This window comes from Panthera onca, chromosome D1 (genome assembly GCF_046562875.1).
Source record: "Panthera onca isolate mPanOnc1 chromosome D1, mPanOnc1 haplotype 2, whole genome shotgun sequence".
Taxonomy (NCBI): domain Eukaryota; kingdom Metazoa; phylum Chordata; class Mammalia; order Carnivora; family Felidae; genus Panthera; species Panthera onca.
Window position 1 is genome coordinate 4,866,438 of NC_138348.1, and position 19,221 is coordinate 4,885,658.

Here is a 19,221-nt window from a genome sequence, read left to right on the forward strand (position 1 = left end):
CAGGTGACATTTGTGTACATTGAGAGCAGGGGCATGTGGGGAAGCCCAAGAATCTTGCAGGTGTCTCTGACCCTTTTCAGGGACCCCACGTCACTAATGAAAACTGCAGACAGATCTGGTGTATGGGTGGCCCTTCGTCCATTTGTGGACTGTGAATAAAGAAGCCTAGGGTTCTGCAGGGCGTGTGTATGATCAGTGGGCAGGCAACTCATGCCTAAAGTAATGGTTGTAGTTTGACTTTTCCCTGCCCATGTGCTATTGAAAATGCCATCTTTTCTGAGTCTTCCTGTCTGACTCTCTTCCTTTTCCTGCCTTTGCATTTGGCCAGCTGGCTCAGTGGCGGAATTCAGGATGATGTGCTGCGGAAGCCCCCTCGGGGGGAGACGGCCATAGCTACTAAGGCAGAAGTTGAAGACTTTGAAAAGCCAGGAGAGTGTGGACAGCATGGGAGTCTGTAGGAGGAGGGCAAAGGGCAAGAGTGGTGGGTGTTAGCAAACTTCCATTCCCTGGACTTTATTCTGGAATGTTTCTCTTGACTGTTTTTACAGTGTCCTGGGTGCCAGGACGGTGGAACCCCGGCAGTGGGAGAGGGGGAGAAGAGAAGGTACTGGGTTCTGTGTCTGTGTGAGAGTCCTCTCCTACTGGCCTCAGACTTGAAGGGAGGAAGGAAAAGTGGCAAAAAAGATCTGTGGGGAGGAGAAAAGAAGGATCTGGCCGGGACCAGAGAGGAAAGGACCCCTGGTGGCAGTGGCGGGGCAAGAGTAAGAATGGACATGTGAAGCTGGGACTCAGAACAGCCGTGGAGAGGTTTCCGGAAACTGGGTAACTTTCTCATTCTGCAGCTCTTACTGATGTTTCTTTTTCCAGATCTGAAAACCAGAGCTTGATTGCTCTTAGGGTCTTCCAGTTCCACTGGAAGTGTTCAGTCGTTGGGAACAGATTTTAACCAAATGATGGTGGCCGTAGTTAAGACACCGAAGTTTAATATTAAGAGGATGGTTCAGATAAATCCATGAATGTTCAGTCCACAGTGAACTACTTAAGGCAAGTCAGTTATCACTGGCTTAAAGAGAAAAATAACAGCTTTATTAGGATACCATAAAGTGCACCCTTTTAAATTGCACAGTTCAGTGGTTTTTAGTATTTTTAAAGGGTTCAGTCACCACTGTCTTTTCAGAACATTTTCATCACCCCAGAAATAAATCCTGTACCATTATAGCAGTCTCTCTCCATGCTCCCCTTCTTAGCTCCTGACGACCACTAATCTATTTAACATCTTATGGACAGTTAGGGTCCTACAACATGTGTGGACTTTGTGACCGTTTCTTTCACTTAGTATAATGTTTTCAGTGTTTGTTCATGTTGTAGCATGTATCAGTACTTTGTTCCTTTTTGTGGTTGAACAGTATTCTGTTGCATGATATTCCACAGCTCGTTTATTCATTCATCAGCGGGTAGACATTTGAGTTTTTCCATTTTTTGGCTATTGGGGACATCGCATACAGTTTTTGTGAGGACATATGTTTTCAGTTCTTTTGGGTGTATATGTCCTAGGAGTGGAACGGCTGGGTCAGGTGGTGACTTGATATTTAACCTTTTGAAGATGTCACTGATCTTTTGAAGCCTCTGTCAAAGAGAATCTCCATAGACCCCAACAGATATTCTCCATTGTGATTGAGAGGATACCCAAGATTGTTGTTGCTTTGACCCGTTGTGATCTTTACCAGCACCATGTTTTCCTGCTACCTACGGTCTCGGTTTTATATATACCCTAAATTGCCAACTGATTTTTTGAGAAGAGTTTGTTACAGTGTATGCTGTTGATTGTGTATTAGATGCCATGAAGTATGTGACATAAGCTCTTAATTAAAAATTACAAACATTTAGAAAGTAGTAAAGAATTCAAAAGTAGAGGAACTTTATCAAATTGGAACACTCTGCTTAATTGGCCTCAGGTTCCTTCCTTTGCCCAGAAATAACCATCATTCTGAATTGGTGTTAAAATTCTCTTTGTTTCATCCTGAAATAAGATTGTGATCTAAAGATTAGGTCTTTATAATTGAAATCTTATATAACCTGTGTGGTTTAAGTGCTAAAGCGTTAGAGTATTAAAAAAAAATTTTTTTTAATGTTTTATGTATTTTTGAGACAGAGAGAGACAGAGCACGAGCAGGGGAGGGGCAGAGAGAGAGGGAGACACAGAATCCGAAGCAGGCTCCAGGCTCCGAGCCATCAGCACAGAGCCCGACGCAGGGCTTGAACCCACAAACTGTGAGATCATGACCTGAGCCGAAGTTGGACGCTTAACCAACTGAGCCACCCAGGCGCCCCAAGCATTAGAGTATTTTTTGTGGTAGGTGGAGTTGTAATAGAATAGCTGACATGTAGGAGAATTAGTAATCCTGTGTGTTTGGGGATATTGTGGTTCGTATCTGACTACATGGAACCTGTTGCCATGTAGGCTTCTATGGCGGGAAGACCTCTCATGCCAAGAAGGCATGGTTGATGTTTTTTGCCATAAGGAACTTTGAGAGCGAGTAGCATCAGATACCAGATGTTAGTGTTACATGGGGTGGTTTCTGTTTTGAAATGGTTTTGTAGGGCTTCTCAAGGCTCTTTTTAATAATTGTTGATAAAAAAAAGCAATTGTTGATTAGTATGTTGCCTACTGTGACATAGTATCTTTGACCCATTTCTGAGTCAACTAAATTTTTAGATTAACTGCTAGTTTACATTTTCTGATTTTCTCTTCTCCTCACAGTGGTTAGTGCAATTAATTTTATGGCTTTCTGGGGAGAGTAATGAGTTGACATTTATCAGTTTGGGGGAAAATCATTGATGCTTGTTGCCAAGAAGTCATTTAAATAAAGCTGCTGGCTCTCAGCATGTTTTATAGTTTATTTAATAACTTTTTTGGTCTGTATTGATGTACCTACAAATATTTCCTGTGCAAGTTTTTTAACTTTAAAATTTTTCGTAGCCTTTGTTAACTTCATGTATATTATAGCCTTAAAAAAATAAGTTCTCGCTAGCAAATTGATGTTTCTAGAAAGTAATATTTTGATATATCAATTTTTCATTGATAAGTCAGTCAAGACTGTGAGGCAGGAGTTGTGATGTGCTAACAGGCGAGGACGAGTGAGTGGCTTATATGTAGGATACTTTGGCAATGGGCAGCAAGAATTTTAAGATGTTAGTGTCCTTTGACCCAGGAAAACCAGCTGTAACTAAAGGGTCTCGTCAGATTGTGCAGAAAGGTTGATGTACAGGTGTCCATACTATAGAGTTATGAATAGAAGTAAACAGTTACGTAGAAGCCCGCCGTCTCCAGCAGTCCGCCCTTGGCTAAATAAACCATGCTCGGTCTTTAAGATGAAATTGTATGCATGATTAAAAATTGTGTTTTTAATGATGAATTGATGGAAAATGTTCGTAATATAAATGGAAAAGGAACATTAGAGTGTGGTCCTAATTTTAATAACAAGAAAGAAGTAGGAAAAGAGGAGCTTAGGAAAATGGCAAATAAAAAACCCAGAACGTGTAGGGGCGCCTGGCTGGCTCGGTGGATAGAGCATGTGACTCTTGATCTCAGGATCCTGAGTTCACGCCCCATGTTGGGCATGGAGCCTACTTAAAAAACAAAACAACAACCCAGAATTTTCAAAGTCGTCATGTTCGAGTGATAGACTTTGGGTAACTTGTTATATTTCTTATTTTGGGAGTCTTTAAGATCCGTATTAACAAGATTTTTTGGAACACGAATTCTGAAATCCGAAAGGCACACAATTTACTGCACGTCATAAGCAGGCTCCTTTAGTTGGTCCGGTAACACTGATAAAACCTGCGTCTTTAAAAACATGCCCAGGTCACCTGAGTTCTTTATTGCTTGTGGTGGGGAGGTCGACCTTCAGAGCCAGTGTGATGGAAGCAGCACAGTGCTGCTTTCTAGAAAGGGGCTGCTGTGTGGCTTTGTTTTCACAAACTACTTTCTTTAGCACAGAAACCCCTTAGCCATCGGGCTTCAGCTTGGTGGGGGTTTCTTTGCTTTGTTACTGCGTGGCTTTTCTATCCTTTGTGTTTCCACGTGTGCTGCCATTAGAGAAGTCGCTGTTCTTCGTTGTGAGTTGTTTCTTGATTAGCTGTATATCAAGAGAAATTGAGATGGTTATTTTAATGTCTGATTTAAGCACTTTGTTCCACCCATTGGTCCGTTGGCTCTGTGTTAGAGGCCTGCGCGCGGGATGGGTTACAGGCACGCGGCCTGGTGAGGGTGCCCGCCAGCGGCGCCGTCCAGGTTGCTACCTGCTGTGGGTCGCTTCCATGTGTCGACTGCGAAATGAATGTGTTCGTTTTGTTTGAGTTGATATTTTTGCTTACTTGAGTGTCCCCAGAGTTTGACTATGACACGTACGTTTCTCAGAGAGCTGTTCTGCCACTTGTTTGAAGCCTGGAGAGTTTCTGGGATTTTACTTTGGAGAATATCTCGACAAATTATACGGTCATTGGGCTGTTGTAGTCTTGCTACCATGTCTAGGGCATATCTTCCCAACATATCTTCTTGTTCCTTGCTGTGTTGTTTGGCTCCGTTGGTAACTGGGTTTTTGTCTACGTGGTTTCTCCCCGTTTGGGTCATCCGTGGTAATGACCTTGTTTCCTTTATCTTGCTAGTCACTACAAAATAACCAACGGTTTACTTCCTCCCGCTACAGCCTATTGAGCAACAGGGGCTACAGATAATTCAGGAGATGAAGGGTTTCCAGGTTGTGGGCTTGTTTCTGGCCCAGCTGGCTGGCCTGCCTCCTCTAGGAGTACGGGATTAAACTTTGAAATGAGTCACACAGTTTAGAACAGTAGCTCATCTGTTTGCTCCCGCTGTTGACTGAAGTCTCAAGAGTGTGTGACAGGAAGGAAAACGAGGGCTTTTAACTGATGGAATGCCTGTTCTCTCGCCTGGTAGCCAGGAGCCTGTGTGGCTGGGCGGTTCTGATAAGCTGCCCATTAGAGGCGTTGCCCTGAGTTGAGAAGAAAGGTCAAGGCTCCCTCAATCCTCTCCACACCTTTCCGTGTGCTTCAAGGTTCACTTGGGGGAAGTCCGAGCCTTGGGTTCCCCTGGTCTGTCTTCTTCCCTCACTGGGGTGGCAACTGATTTGCCTTTTTGGGAAAAGAGGTCTTTATTCTTGTGAAGATTCCTAGGTACTCATGATTGTTTTCTGTTAAATAAGATACTGAAAAAGTTCTTAAATATGACTTTTGTTTACATGTAGGAAATATTGTTTCTGTAGAAACACATTCAAGTTTTTAATTGGTTAGGGGAAAATCATTCCATAGGAAAAAAGCCATTTTTCTTTTTCAAAAAGTGCTTTATTGACATATAGTTCACATACCATACAATTCACCCATTCAAAGCATATGTATCGGTTGGTATATTTGCAGGTATGGGCAACTGTCATCCCATAGTCCTTTGTAAAAATAGCTACCTTTTAAAAAAATGTCTTATTCACTTTTGAGAGACTGCAAGCAGGGCGGGGGGGGGGGGGGGTGCGCAGGGAGAGAGGGACAGAGGATCCGAAGCGGGCTCTCTGCCGACAGCAGTGTGCCTAATGTGGGGCTTGAACTCATGAACTGTGAGATCATGACTTGAGCCGAAGTCAGATGCTCAACTGACTGAGCCACCCAGGTGCCCCTCCCACAGCCAATTTTAGAACATTTTCCATCATCTTGGAAGGAAACGCTGGCCCCTTCAGCCCTAGGCACTCACGGATCTACTTTCTGTCTATAAATTTCCTGGTTCTGGACATTTTGTATGAATGGAATCACATAATATGTGACTGGTTTCTTTCACCTAGCATAATGTTTTTTTTTTTTCAAATGTTTATTTTTGAGAGAGAGAGTGAGAGCCAGGGAGGGGCAGAGAGAGAGGGAGACACAGAATCCAAAGCAGACTCCAGGCTCCTAGTCGTCAGCACAGAGCCCAGTGCGGGGCTCGAACTCATGAACTGCTAGATTATGGCCTGAGCTGAAGTCGGACGCTCAACCAACTGAACTACCCACGCACCCTTCACTGAGCATAATGTGTTTAAGATTCATGTATGTCATAGCAGGTGTCAATACTTCATTCGTTTTTAAAAACATTGTGAGGGGCGCCTGGCTGGCTCAGTTGGAAGAGCGGGCAACTCTTGACCTCGGGGTTGTGAGTTTGAGCCCCATGTTGGACGGAGAAATTGAAGAAGCTTTAAAAAGATAAAACATTGTGGTGAAGTATACACAGCGTGAAATTTACTCCTTTTAACCATTTTCAAGTGTGCAGGTCGGTGGAATTAAGGATGCTTGCACTGTCGTGCAGCCGTCGCCACTATCCATCCCAGGAACACTTTCGTCTTCCTGGTCTGAAACTCTGTCCCCGGGTTACACATCCAGTTCTTCATCCCCCCCCCCCCCCCGCCCAACACTGTCCTTTGAAATTCAACTAGCTCAATCTGTTTTTAGTCATTTTGTATGTGTTTCGTGGAATGTGGTATATCCCTTTGATATTCAGCCCTGCCGACATCTTGATTTTAGCCACATAAGACCTATTTCCTGGCATCTGAACTCCAGAACTGTAAGATAAGTTTGTGTTGTTTTAAGCCATGAAGTGTGTGGTCGTATGTTACGGCAGCCACAGGAAACAAAGACCTTTGTTTTATGCAAGTTTGTACAGATTCATCCTGATGTAAGGCTCTTGGGATTGTGTGGCTGGCACAGCACCTACTATGTGCTTAGCATGACACCTGGTGCTCCCCCACTCTGTTTGGTCTCCCCATCTATGAATGGGCGGCAGGATCAGCATCCACCCTGCCGGACTGCAGGGAGAGTGAACTGAGCTCACCTGTTGAACACTGCAGCCCAAGAAGCGCTCTCTCTCTCTCTCTCTCTCTTTTTTTTAAGTGTATTTATTTTGAGAGAGAAAGCACGTGGGGAAGGGGTAGAGAGAGGGAGAAAGAGAATCTCCAGCAGGCTCCACACTGTCAACATGGAACCCAGTGTGGGGCTTGAACTCACAAACTATGAGATCATGACCTGAGCCAAAATCAAGAGTCAGACGCTTCACCAACTGAGCCACCCAGGTGCCCCATGGAGCTCTTAAAATGACTAAAGAAAGTGCAAGTCTTTTCCAGAGGGGTGAGTCTGAGGCTCAGAGAGATTTAGCGAGGTGCCCAAGACCACACAGCTGCCACAGTAAGCGGCAGAACTGGGATTTGAAGCCCTGGCTCTGAAGCCAGTGGTCTTTCTTGCAGCATGATGCCTTCTCCCGGGACTGTCTCTTAGGGGGCCTACGGTCTCATTAGTCAGGGAGCCACGCCTAACCCACTAGACCTAGTAGGACAGTGAACATGACAGGAGGGAATTGGAGAAGAGACACTCAGTGGGACAAGAGTGCTGTTGGTTATTGTCATCTTCAGAGAAGCTTTATTGAGCACTGACCATTGGGGGTCACTAGCCTTGAGTATTGAAGAGAGATATTCCCCCTGCCTTCAAGGAGCTAGCATGGAAGATGGGGAAAGCTTCTTGAGGAGGTTGGGCTTTGAACTTGGTCTTAAACCGTAAGGAGGTAGTTTTTAGCAGAGTAAGGAGTTTCCAGATGGGGAGAACACGATTAACTGGATGTGTGACCAGCTGGATCGGTTGGTACTAGGTTTAGCCGCTTCTAACGGAAAACCCCAGAGTAACAATGACTTAACACAGAGATTTATTTCCCTTTTGTGTAAAGGGACACAAAGGTGGACAGGCTGGGCAGATGTGGCAGCTCCGTGGGCTTGATGGGGATGCGGGTTCCTTGCAGCTAACTACTCTGCCAGTCCTAGGACGTGATCCAAGAAACCGCTGAAGCTCTGGCTGTATGTGCCTGGCGAGATCTCGGCAAGAAAAGCGGAAACAACACTAGACATTTCAACATAGAGAATTTAATATAGGGAATTGGGAATCGGCTGAACGGGTATCGGAGAACGCAAAAAGCAAAAATGGGACCCAGTGGCACACAGAACCGCAGGAAGCAGCCCCTTCCCTGGGCTGAGGGACAGAAGGAAGAGGTTGAGGTTACGAGACCCTGGGGCTGGAACCCCCAGCCCCCGTGGAGAGGGCGCTGCTGGGCTGCTACTGGATCTGAGAACTTGCAGGGCCCCCCGCCCGGAGCCGGGGCCCAGGCCTGCGAGCTGGTACCCTGGGTGATGCCGGTGTTGGCGAAAGCAGCGGGGCTTCCGCTGTTGCTCCCGCCGCGCTCGGAGAAGAAGAGCCGGCAGACGCAACATCTCCCTCCTCCTGCCTTCCTGCCTCCCTGCAGGACCCCCGCTGGCCGGACCTAACTGGGAGCAGCTGGCAAAGGAGATTTGTAACCGGTGGAGCCCCAGCCCGGCACCACAATGGAGAACTGCAGGGTGGATATGGACTCAGAGGCCAGAGCTTAGTCACCACTTGACACGCCACCGTCTCCCGTGTCAGACGGCAGGAGAAAGGACGGGGAGAAAGGGGCAAGGCCCGTGCGTGTGTTTTAAGTTGACCTCCACAAGTCGCACAAACACCTCCTCTCATGCTGTATTTGTCAGCACCCGGTCGCATGGGCACACGTACCTGTAAAGGCAGCTGGTAAATGCGGTCTTCGTGGCGGGCGCGTTGCTGCCTGCCTAAAATCTGGCTTTGCTTACCGAGGAAAGGGAGGAGAATGCCACAGCTGAAATTCTGAAATTGCTAGTTAACGTCAATCTGCCAACACAAACCCCCAGATGAAAATTTCTCCCTGTTCTCTTTCCGCCCCACACGGCCTCCTGGTCCGTATCTTGTAGCTCTTGGCGGCCCCGGTCATTGTGTGCTCGTGATACCTGTGTAATTGTGCACTTGACGGTGTAAATTAGGTTTGTGTTCTGGCCTCACTTGGGGAGCGTAGCTTGACTGGGCTTTTTATGGATGGAGCAGGGAGAGAGCTGGGGACTCCTGTGACCAGGAGATATCCTTCTAGAAACTGTGGTTCGGTCTGCTGGTCACTTTTCCTCCCAGAGTTGCACCTACTGCCACGAGATACCGCAGCCTCTGCGAGGCAGGTGTGGACGTTGCTGCAGCATGTAGCCTCCCGCACTGCCCTGTGACTTTGAATTCGGACAGTTTTATGTCTGCTTCCTTCGCCAGAGAGGATGTTTCTTGAGGGCGAGGCCCAGAACACAGTCGAGGTTTATGTTACCCTGGCTCCCGGCAGAGGGCTGTACTTACGGAATGGCTCCTTAAGATTTGCCAGGTGGATAAAACTAGGGCCGAGGGACTCTGAAGTCTGCTGCAGATGGGTTGCTTCTTGTATTTCGTATTCCTTCATTGAGCTCGATTCCTCCGTTCGCTAACCTTCTGCTTCTGTACCTGATCATGTCCAACCTGGGCAGGTGCATTGTCCCAAAGGCAGTTCCTTTCCTGTTTTAAATGACCTCTGTGACTTGTTTCTTGTCTCTCTCATAGAGTGCAAGTTTCAGGGTACTGAGATGTCCCATTTCCACTGAGTGCTCCAAGGACCAGTTACATTGCGAATCAAAAAAAAAAAATTTTGGGGGCGCCTGGGTGGCTTGGTCGGTTAAGCGTCCGACTTCGGCTCAGGTCATGATCTCATGGTTTGTGAGTTCAAGTCCCGCGTCAGGCTCTGTGCTGACAGCTCGGAGCCTGGAGCCTGTTTCCGATTCTGTGTCTCCCTCTCTCTCTCTGACCCTTCCCCGTTCATGCTCTCTCTCTGTCTCAAAAATAAATAAAAGTTTAAAAAAAAAAAAAAATTTTTTTTAATGTTTATTTTTGTGAGAGAGAGAGAGAGACAGAGACAGAACGCGAGCAGGAGAGGGGCAGAGAGAGAAGGAGACACAGAATCCGAAGCAGGCTCCAGGCTCCAGGCTCCAAGCTGTCAGCACAGAGCCCGATGCGGGGCTGGAACTCACAAACTGTGAGATCATGACCTGAGCCGGAGTCAAGAGTTAGACACTCAACTGACTGACACCCCCGGAGTACCCCCGGTTGAGGGATTTTTAAGAACATGAAACTACATGTACTTCCAGTGGAAGGTCCTGGGGGAGGTGGTTTAAGTATTGCCCCGAGATTTTAACCTGCTCGTTGTGGGAATATAATGGAAATTTCGGATCATGGAAGAACATGGGCCTGAAAGAGCGCATCTGGGATTTCCTCTATTCCCAGTGCTGCAGGGGGTTCTCTTCCATCCAGGTCATTCCCTAGAGGCACCGACCGTGTGCAGGCGCACACATGCAGTTTAGACAAAACTCCCCCCCAGCGCTAATCTAAGAAGAATACGTTGGGAATTTGCCTGTTTTTAATATGACTGAATTGGTCTAAAAACCGTGGAGCCTGTCATTGGTATCGCGTGTATCCTAAGAGCTGATGGAGACTTCGATGAGAACCGTTCCCGTGGGACCCCGATTTCTCATCCATAGTTGCCCAAGAAGGTTTAGCTGACCTTGAAAATACTGATGCTTACTGTCCTCTTACTTCCAACAGAGGTGGCCTCAGTAACATGCTGTTCCAGTGCTCCTTACCTGACACCGTGGCCACCATTGGTGACGAGCCTCGGAAAGTGCTCCTGCGGCTGTACGGGGCGATTTTAAAGATGGTGAGTTTGTCGGCTGTGTGGGGTCGGGAGGGCCCTGTGAACAGTTTTCATCCTCTCTCTTGAATTACCTGGAAAGAGATTTTAAATACTTGAATGGTATTATTAAAACTGTTTTTTACATACTGCTTTTATTTTAATTCGGCTGCACAACTGGGTTTTTTGCTTATATCCTGTTATGTTCTGAATTCCTGTTTTTGCTTATAATTCATTAGTATGCTAGTACAAATATTCTCAGCTTCATATCCAGAAGAAATATGATGTTGGTTACATCTTCAGTAGTGGTTATGATGCTTGGATTTTCCACACATTGAAATTTTTAGCTGAGACCTGGGTTGTAAAATTCTAATGTGGAAAAGGTATTGTTTTAAATTACATATCCAAAAGGTTTTATGGGTACAAGGGAGTTCCAGTGGACAAAGTATGATCTCAGTGGAGCTCTATTTATTAACTACCTCCCATCGAGATTTTTTTGAAACTTTGAATTGGTTAGACTCATAATCTTCCTAAATTTTTATATTACTAAATTGAATCTAACTTTCAATTAAAGTGCTTTATTTTTTGAATCGTCTTAACCGATTATAGGAGACGCCAAATGTCTGGCTTTTTTTATTTTTTTTTTACTATTTATACTCTGAATTTACCATTTTACTGACCATACACACAGATGTTCATTTGCTATATTTCTGTGGTAGAATTTTGATATCCATTTAAATTTTCTTTGAAAGGGCCTATTTTGATCATCATAAAACAGGGAATAATTTTCTCATTGTTTTAAGAGACTAGTCTCAATTCAATCTGATAAGCAGATTATGTCCATGCCTACAATAATTTGGTTGTAACGTTCAGAAATATTATAGTTAAAATCGGTACTCTGTGTCATAACGTGACCGAGCCTTTTCGTTGGATAGTTTTTCCTCGGCATTTTCAAGCTGTGCAGTGCTGAGGATCTGACAGTTGGAAGCCAGATGATATGTTCAAGTTGTGTGTGTTCACCCAAGGAGATCTGAGGCCTCTTTGTGATGGAGCACACAGCTGACCCCGGCCCCTTACAGACAGTACACAGGCAGCAGGGTTCTAATGTTGACCACCCAGCTGAGTTTTTCATTTCATCAAGTTGTACTTTCAAAGCACAGTTTTTGAAAAATCCAGTTGATGTCCTTTTGGTACTTTTATTTTTTTGTTTTTTTTTAATTTTTGTTTATTTTTGAGAGAGAGAAAGCATGAGCGGGGAGGGGCAGAGAGAAAGGGAGACACAGAATCCGAAGCAGGCTCCAGGCTCCGAGCTGTCAGCACAGAGCCCAACGTGGGGCTTAAACTCACAAGCCACAAGATCATGACCTGAGCCGAAGTCAGATGTTCAACCGACTGAGCCACCCAGGTTCCCCCCTTTTGGTACTTTTAAAGAAATCAATCTGTAGCCATTTTTTCTTTGGGGGACTTTCACATTTTCTAACCATTATGTCCTATTTCTGTTTATTTGTGTGCTTCCATTTAAGCTGCACTTTTTTTTTTTTAAATTTTTTTTTAACGTTTTATTTATTTTTGAGACAGAGACAGAGCATGAACGGGGGAGGGGCAGAGAGAGAGGGAGACACAGAATCGGAGGCAGGCTCCAGGCTCTGAGCCATCAGCCCAGAGCCCGACGCGGGGCTCGAACTCACGGACCGCGAGATCGTGACCTGAGCCGAAGTCGGACGCCCAACTGACTGAGCCACCCAGGCGCCCCAAGCTGCACTTTTAAAATACTTAAAAAAAAAAAAAATATATATATATATATATATATTTTTTTTTTTTTTACATGTATATATATATAGTTTACATGTATATATATATATTTTTAAATGTTTGCTTTGAGAGAGAGAGAAGAAGTGGGTGAGGGGCAGAGAGAGAGAGAGAGAGGGAAAGAGAGAATCCCAGGCAGGCTCCACACTAACAGCATGACTGTTCACGGCTTGATCCCATGAGCTGTGAGATCATGACCTGAGCCGAAATCAAGAGTTGGATGCTTAACTGACTGAGCCACCCAGGTGCCCCTAAAATACTTTAGTAACCAGCTGCTGGAATTGTGTATGATACAGACTATTGTTTAAATCTGCTTTATGAGGCTTTTATTTGTATTTATAACTTAAATAAGGGTGTTTTAAACGTGTGCGATGCACTCTTCCAGGTGCTGGGCTAAGCCAGTTGCCAGGCTCTGTGCTCTGTCTGGAGCCGCAGTTCGGTGACGGGGGCGAGGGAAGTGCTCGGGATCTGTGCCGTTTAGGTTGCTGGTCACTGGTCGCACGTGGCTACCAAACATGTGAAAATGTGGCAAGTGTGACCAAGGCTTGGAATTTTAAATTTTAATTAATTGAAATTACAGTGGTCACACCTAGCTGTGGCTACCATGTTGGACAGCGCAGCTCTAGAATGTGCTGTGTTATCTGATGGGTAACTTAGTAGAAGCCACCGACAGCACAGCCTGGAACTGAGCAGTTGTCTCTTCCCCCTAATAAAGATTCACTATCAGTAGTTAATATTTTGTCCTGTTTGAAATTTTGGCAGTGTAGAATTACTGCCTTACAGTACTTAAATGCAATAGAAATGTCTGGAAATAGATATATTTTTTTAATGTTTGTTTATTTTTGAGAGAGAGCGAGAGAGAGCAGGTGAGCAGGGGAAGGGCAGAGAGAGAGAGAGTGGGACAGAGGACCCGAAGCAGGCCCCAGGTTCCGAGCTGTTCGCACAGAGCCCTAGGCGAGGCTCAAACCCACCAACTGTGAGATCATAATCTGAGCTGAAGTCGGGCACCCAACCAACAGAGCCACCCAGGCACCCCTGGAAATAGAATTTGTTTTAACAATTCTATTTTCCTATTCATTTTTACAAAAACAAATAAAAAACCTCTTAGGTAACTCAAAATAAATAGAATAAAGCTACTCAAAGTGGAATTAATCCTTACCAAACTAACAGAATGGAGTATGTTTTGCATATAATTCTAATTTCTGGGGAACACCCTACGTTTAGCTTCTTAATGATGCTTATCAGCAAATGCCAGTTGCCGTTCCTGAAGGTGCATCCGCCATGCAGGGCAGAAGCTGTACCTGGAGGTGAGCAGCTTACTGACTGGACAGCAAACGTGTGTTTACAGTCTCACGATTGACTTATTAGACAATAATCTCATTTTTGTTGGAAAAAACGCTGTTCCTTTGCATTATAGGAGAGAACCCATTTTCAGCATAAATACTCGTTTGGTTGAGTCCTTACTTCAGGGACACTTTTTTGGTTGAAGTTCAAGCTTACTAAAAATATGAAACCTACAGCCTCAAATATAAATATTTTTGGTTCCCGAAACCCAGGTTTTGGCGGGGGCACTGGTTGCCAGTGGAATTTTAGACATTAATGGCCACTGTTAAAGCGTTGGTCATTTGAATACCTTGACAACAGGGGGAACCAAATCCGGGGCTCTGAGAAACGACTGCCCAAGAGAGAAGGGGGTAGGGACAGAGCTCGAGCCCGGGGGACACGAACCAGGCAGCAGGTGCTGGGTCCCGGGGCCGCAGAAGCTGAGCTGTCACCACGCTGTGCCAGGGACTTCACCACAAACTTAAATACCTTTTCCAGTATTTTCAGCTCAGATGTGAAGTACCTCTATTTATTTTGTTGCTGGGGCGTGGGTTCAGTCCTATCGCCGATCAGCTTTTCAGAAAGAACCTGGCCCTGTCGTGGAAGGACAGTTAGGTAGAGTCTACCAGGAGGTTCCCGTTCCCACCCCGACAAAGCAGTTGCCAGCGTTGACAGTGATGTGTCAGGATTTGCATCGATGAAGAGACGTGGCTGAGCAAATCTCGAGCCCGCCTGAATAACAAATGCCATTCCTCTCATAAATGTAGCGATTAAAGACAGAAATGTCATACAACTCAAATGTCACGCTCTCCCCGTCTGTACTCTGCCTGCGGGGAGAGCACACGCGTGCCTGTGCGTGGACGTGCAGTGTGCAAATAATCCGGGACCCCCGAGGTCGGCCGTAAACACAGTTGCGGCATCCTTGGAGGTGGGTTGGAATAAGCTCCTTCCTTCCACATCGTTCACTGACAGCCACAGGTGATGATGGTCCCGTGTGTTTTCTCAGACTGTCCTTTTTTGTTTAATGAAACCCTGGGCCAGGTGAGTTGAGTGTGTCCCTTCCTTCCCTTTCTCCTTCTCCTTTTACACTTTTGAGTTTTTTTACCTCTGAGAATCAAATATTAAGTAGAAGTATTTCTTTGATTTACACTTACTATTATTTGCAAGTGACCCGGCTTAAAATAATTTGATGTTGCTCAGCTTTTCCATTTTTCTTCATCTTGGGGCTGCAGAACGTCTAAGATCCTAGCAGCGCCACGACTGCTCTTTGGTGCAGCTCATGGGGGTTCAGGCGGCACAAAGCCTACAGTTTCCGTCCCCAGACATCGTTCTCCCCCAGCCCCTGTTTCTGTAACGTAGACACTGTGAGCATAAAAGTATCGGTCTGGTCTTAAAACAGCACCTGTCAATGTAATCGATATAATTCAGGGTCTGTTTCGCACGGCCTAGCTTTCACTTCAGTGGGGCGGTCTCCTCAGTGGCACAGACGGTGAAAACCGGATTCCAGTGTAAAATTACCCCGAAGCAAAGTGGGATAGTTTAACAGAAGCTGGGCAGAAGTACCAGTTCAGCCGCTGCCATTGTGGGAAGAGACGTAACTGCTAGAAGGAGCTTGAAACGATGACACAGGCTATAAATGTAACTTGGTTTTTTTCCTTTCTGACACTGGGAAGGAACATGAGCCCTGCAACGTCCAGCAGCGGCCTTTTCAAAGCAGCAAGTTTGGCTGATTGCAAATAACCCGTTTGCTTATTTATCATGAATTGTGGAAGACACAAATGTCAGTACATATTGTTCATTCAGTGTCACCTGTACCAGTGGGCAGAAGTCTCAGGGGACTGCTTTGTCCCTTCCTCGGTCAGAACAGCGACTCTGCGTGGAGCCAGTTCCTTCTGTGCGTGAATGGAGAGATTTGGCCTCACCGTTTTGAACGGTCTCACAGGCACGAACGTCTGGGATACACATCAAAGCTCTCTCGAGCGTTGTCTGGGAAAATGTTTTTGTGTGTTCTTTGAGTGAGGGAAGGCTAATATTAATGCTTGTTTGAGGACTAACCGTAATAAAATGAAAGGCACCAAGGCACAACGCAGATATGTGTTAATGACTCAAAAGAGTGCAATCTGGGACACGGTCTGCTTTAAAACCAGAAAGCAGAAGGTCGTCTTCCCTTAATGCCAGTTTAAATAGAAATTAAACCACAATAGAATATGGGAAACACCCGACACGGGAACAGCCCATAGATCATTCACAGTCAACTATTGGCCACTGAGAAATTGCTCGCAAACAATTCTCCCCGGAACGAGGGTTGCGTCGTGCAAAGACCGTGCGACTCACGTTCCCTCACGAAGAGCCCTGCTTGGTCCCAAGAGACTGTGAGAGCACGTGTCGCCAGTAACCAGACACTGGGAACTCTGTGTATTTTTTTCTCATTATATGAGGATTATCGTGAGTTTAACTTGTTTTTACCCTGCTTCTGAAAAACCGCCTCGTACTTTGTGGTGTGATCTGACTTCTCCCTAAGGTGGTGAGACTTGCCTCTCCAAAGTGAATTTTTCCAGTAGTGTGTGTGCCCATTTGGTCTCACCGAGTATTTCTTCAGTTAATGCTCGAGGGACGGTTGCCAGATCACCCTCTGTAGCCCCTTCCATACCTGCTTTGGTGCCTTCTTTTGATAACTAAAGAAATCACGGACTACTGTGTCTAATTTTGACATATGCAACATGTCTTTGTCTTGCTGGTCTTAAATGTGTGGGATTTATAGCACGAAGCCAGTCCGGGTTTCTGGTCCCTGGAGCGACGGTGTGAGCGCAGCACACCCACCTGGGGAAGGCATGTGCGCGCTGGGTGGCTTGAAGGGCACGCGGGGGGGATGTACCACTTTAGCTGTCTGTGCCTATGTGTTCTCTGCCGCAGGCTGCCCATGCGATCGTGCCTGGAGCAGTCTGCTTTCCAGGTGACAGACCCGATTCACGGTATAGTATGAGTCCTCCGAAAGTTGGAGCATTCTCTACAGCTTTAATTTCTTTCTTTTAGTTCTTGGGTTCAAGAAATGCCTTTTAAAAAGAAAATTGTAATGCTTTTGTTAAGTAGCACCAGCTACAGATTGTGCTGGGCTTAGAACAGTGCAGTGATGAAGATTTCAGAATGTTACGTATGGGCTCTATGGCCTTTGTTTCTTGGGGGGGGCGGGGGGGGGGAGCTTGTTTTTGTTTTGTCCCAGGCAAATCCAATTCCTCTCTTCTGTTTCCTCAGTAGAAAATGGTTGGGTGATTGTAGACATTCATGGGCCTCGACTTGGAAACTCACTTCAAGTATTTAGCTGCTTCCTCCTTCATACTGCTCCGTTGGAAACGCCTTGCTCTGTTGATATTCTGGTCGGAGTTAGAAACAGACTTTCTTCTTTGTCCTTATCAGGCAGTGCCCTCCCCTCCCCCACACCTTTATGGGGCGGGGGGGTGGGGGTGGGGGGGGGATCAGCAGTAGCTCTGGGCCCTTGGGAGGCGCCTGCAGGCTGGGGAAGCGAGGGCGCTGTTCCCGGAAGCGGAAGCATGTGGATTACACGTCAGCGCTTGGGGTGCTTATGCCTAATGCACTTGGAAGCCTGGGGGGTCTGGGGGCAGCAGGTTACCCTGGATCAGACGTAAGTTTTGAGGAGGTCCTGGGAAGAGCCTGCCTTCCGCGGTCTTCCCCTTGCCTGTCCTCTGGTTTGTGCCTTCCGAGAGCCTCTTTCTTAGAGGGTCTAGTCTCCAACTGACATTCGTCAAGTCGTCCGGTCCCATTTTACAAAGTCAGAAGATGGAATTCTTTTGGAGTGTTTCTCAGGGCAATTGAAGATGCACTAGAGAAGACCACAAAATGCTAAATATCGTTTGTCTCTTTAAGTTCTCGTAATTCGTATGTGCTCAGTAGGTAATCACATGGGCTATATTTTTTTTTTTAAGATTTTATTCATTTATAGATATATTTAGAAATTTATTTAAAAACATATACATTTATATAAATTTATAAAAACATTTATAAGTATTATAAACATGTTTATTTTGAGAGATGGAGAGCACGAGCAGGGGAGGGGCAGAGAGAGAGGGAGAGAGAGAATCCCAGGCAGGCTCACGAACCACGAGGTCATGACCTGAGTCAAAAACCAAGAGTCAGATGCTTAACCGGCTGAGCCACCCAGGCGCTCCTGAATTATTCTTTCTCAGTCTCTCATTTATGGGTCCCAAAGTGTTATCAAAAGGCCACAACCAACGTACTCTTTTGTACAGAACCTTTAAAGGAGCCGGCTGAAAATAAATAAATAAAAATAAAAGAGTCAGCTGAGTGCTCTGTGTAGTTTTTTGTTTCGGTTTTTGGTGGAGAAGGGCTAGTAAGAAGAAGAGTTGTCCTCTGTGTTTCTATAAAACACTCTTTTTTGTATCTTTTTATTTCTGTGGCTACTTCCTCCTTATAACAGTATTTACGATTGATGATGATTTGATTTCTTAAATGGCATTTCCAGCTCATTATACTGTTGATGAGACGTCATTCATGTAGCTGATTCAGCACTTTTCCCAGGCTGTCCCCTGGCAACTAGCTTGTGCCGTGCTGGGCTTTTAAAGATACTTTTTTTTGGGTTAATGTTTGTTTATTTTTGAGAGAGTGAGTGCATGGGAGGGGCAGAGAAAGAGGGAGACACAGAATCCAAAGCAGGCTACAGGCTCTGAGATGTCAGCCCAGAGCCGGACGTGGGGCTTGAACCTACGAACCGTGAGATCGTGACCTTGAGCCGAAGTCAGACCCTTAACCAACTTGAGCTACCCAGGTGCCCCTAAAGATACTTTAAAGACAAATGTTTTAGTCTTAGAGATGACATTTAAATAGCTGGACGCCACTCCATGCCACTTTCTTTACACCACTTTGACTGATTTATTTACATGCATAGCCACACATACACAGACTTTAGGGAGAGCGAGGTATGCTTTGTTTCATTGCACAAATGGGGCTTTCTTAAAGTAGTTCAGTTGTAACACTAGCTCCCTCATCATTAGAGGAATCTGTTAGTAAGAACTGGCCAGATAAGAGTTGATTCTGCACAAACGCGTAGACACATCTAAAGAAATAAACCTTGTGGAGTATGGGGTAACTTTGTTTTTTATTTTTATATTTTTTTAAGTTTATTTTTTTTAAAGGTAACACATATGCTTTATTTTTTTTTTTAATGTTTATTTGTTTTTGAGACAGAGAGAGACCAAGTGGGGGAAGGGGCAGAGAGAGAGAGAGGGAGACACAGAATCCGAAGCAGGCTCCGGTCTCTGAGCTGTCAGCACAGAGCCCGACACGGGGCTTGAACCTACAAACTGTGAGATCATGACCTGAGCCGAAGTCGGACGCTTAACCGACCGAGCCACCCAGGTGCCCCTAAGTTTATTTTTTATAAGAGGGGTTTATTCATTTTTGAGAGAGAGAGGGAACGCCTAGGGGAGGGGCAGAGGGGAACAGAGGATCCAAGACGGGCT

At 45.6% G+C, this 19,221-nt stretch overlaps 1 protein-coding gene across 12 annotated transcripts in view; it reads left to right on the forward strand.

Annotated features, from left to right (window-relative positions):
* The window catches only part of CHKA (choline kinase alpha), a 61,181-nt gene that overhangs the window by 14,918 nt on the left and 27,042 nt on the right, over positions 1–19,221 (forward strand). For all 12 annotated transcript variants that reach the window (XM_078433757.2, XM_078433759.2, XM_078433761.2 and 9 more), the window contains one exon: positions 10,510–10,621. In XM_078433757.2, coding sequence (XP_078289883.2) covers positions 10,510–10,621 — 112 coding nt within the window. The remainder of the gene's footprint in view (positions 1–10,509; positions 10,622–19,221) is intronic.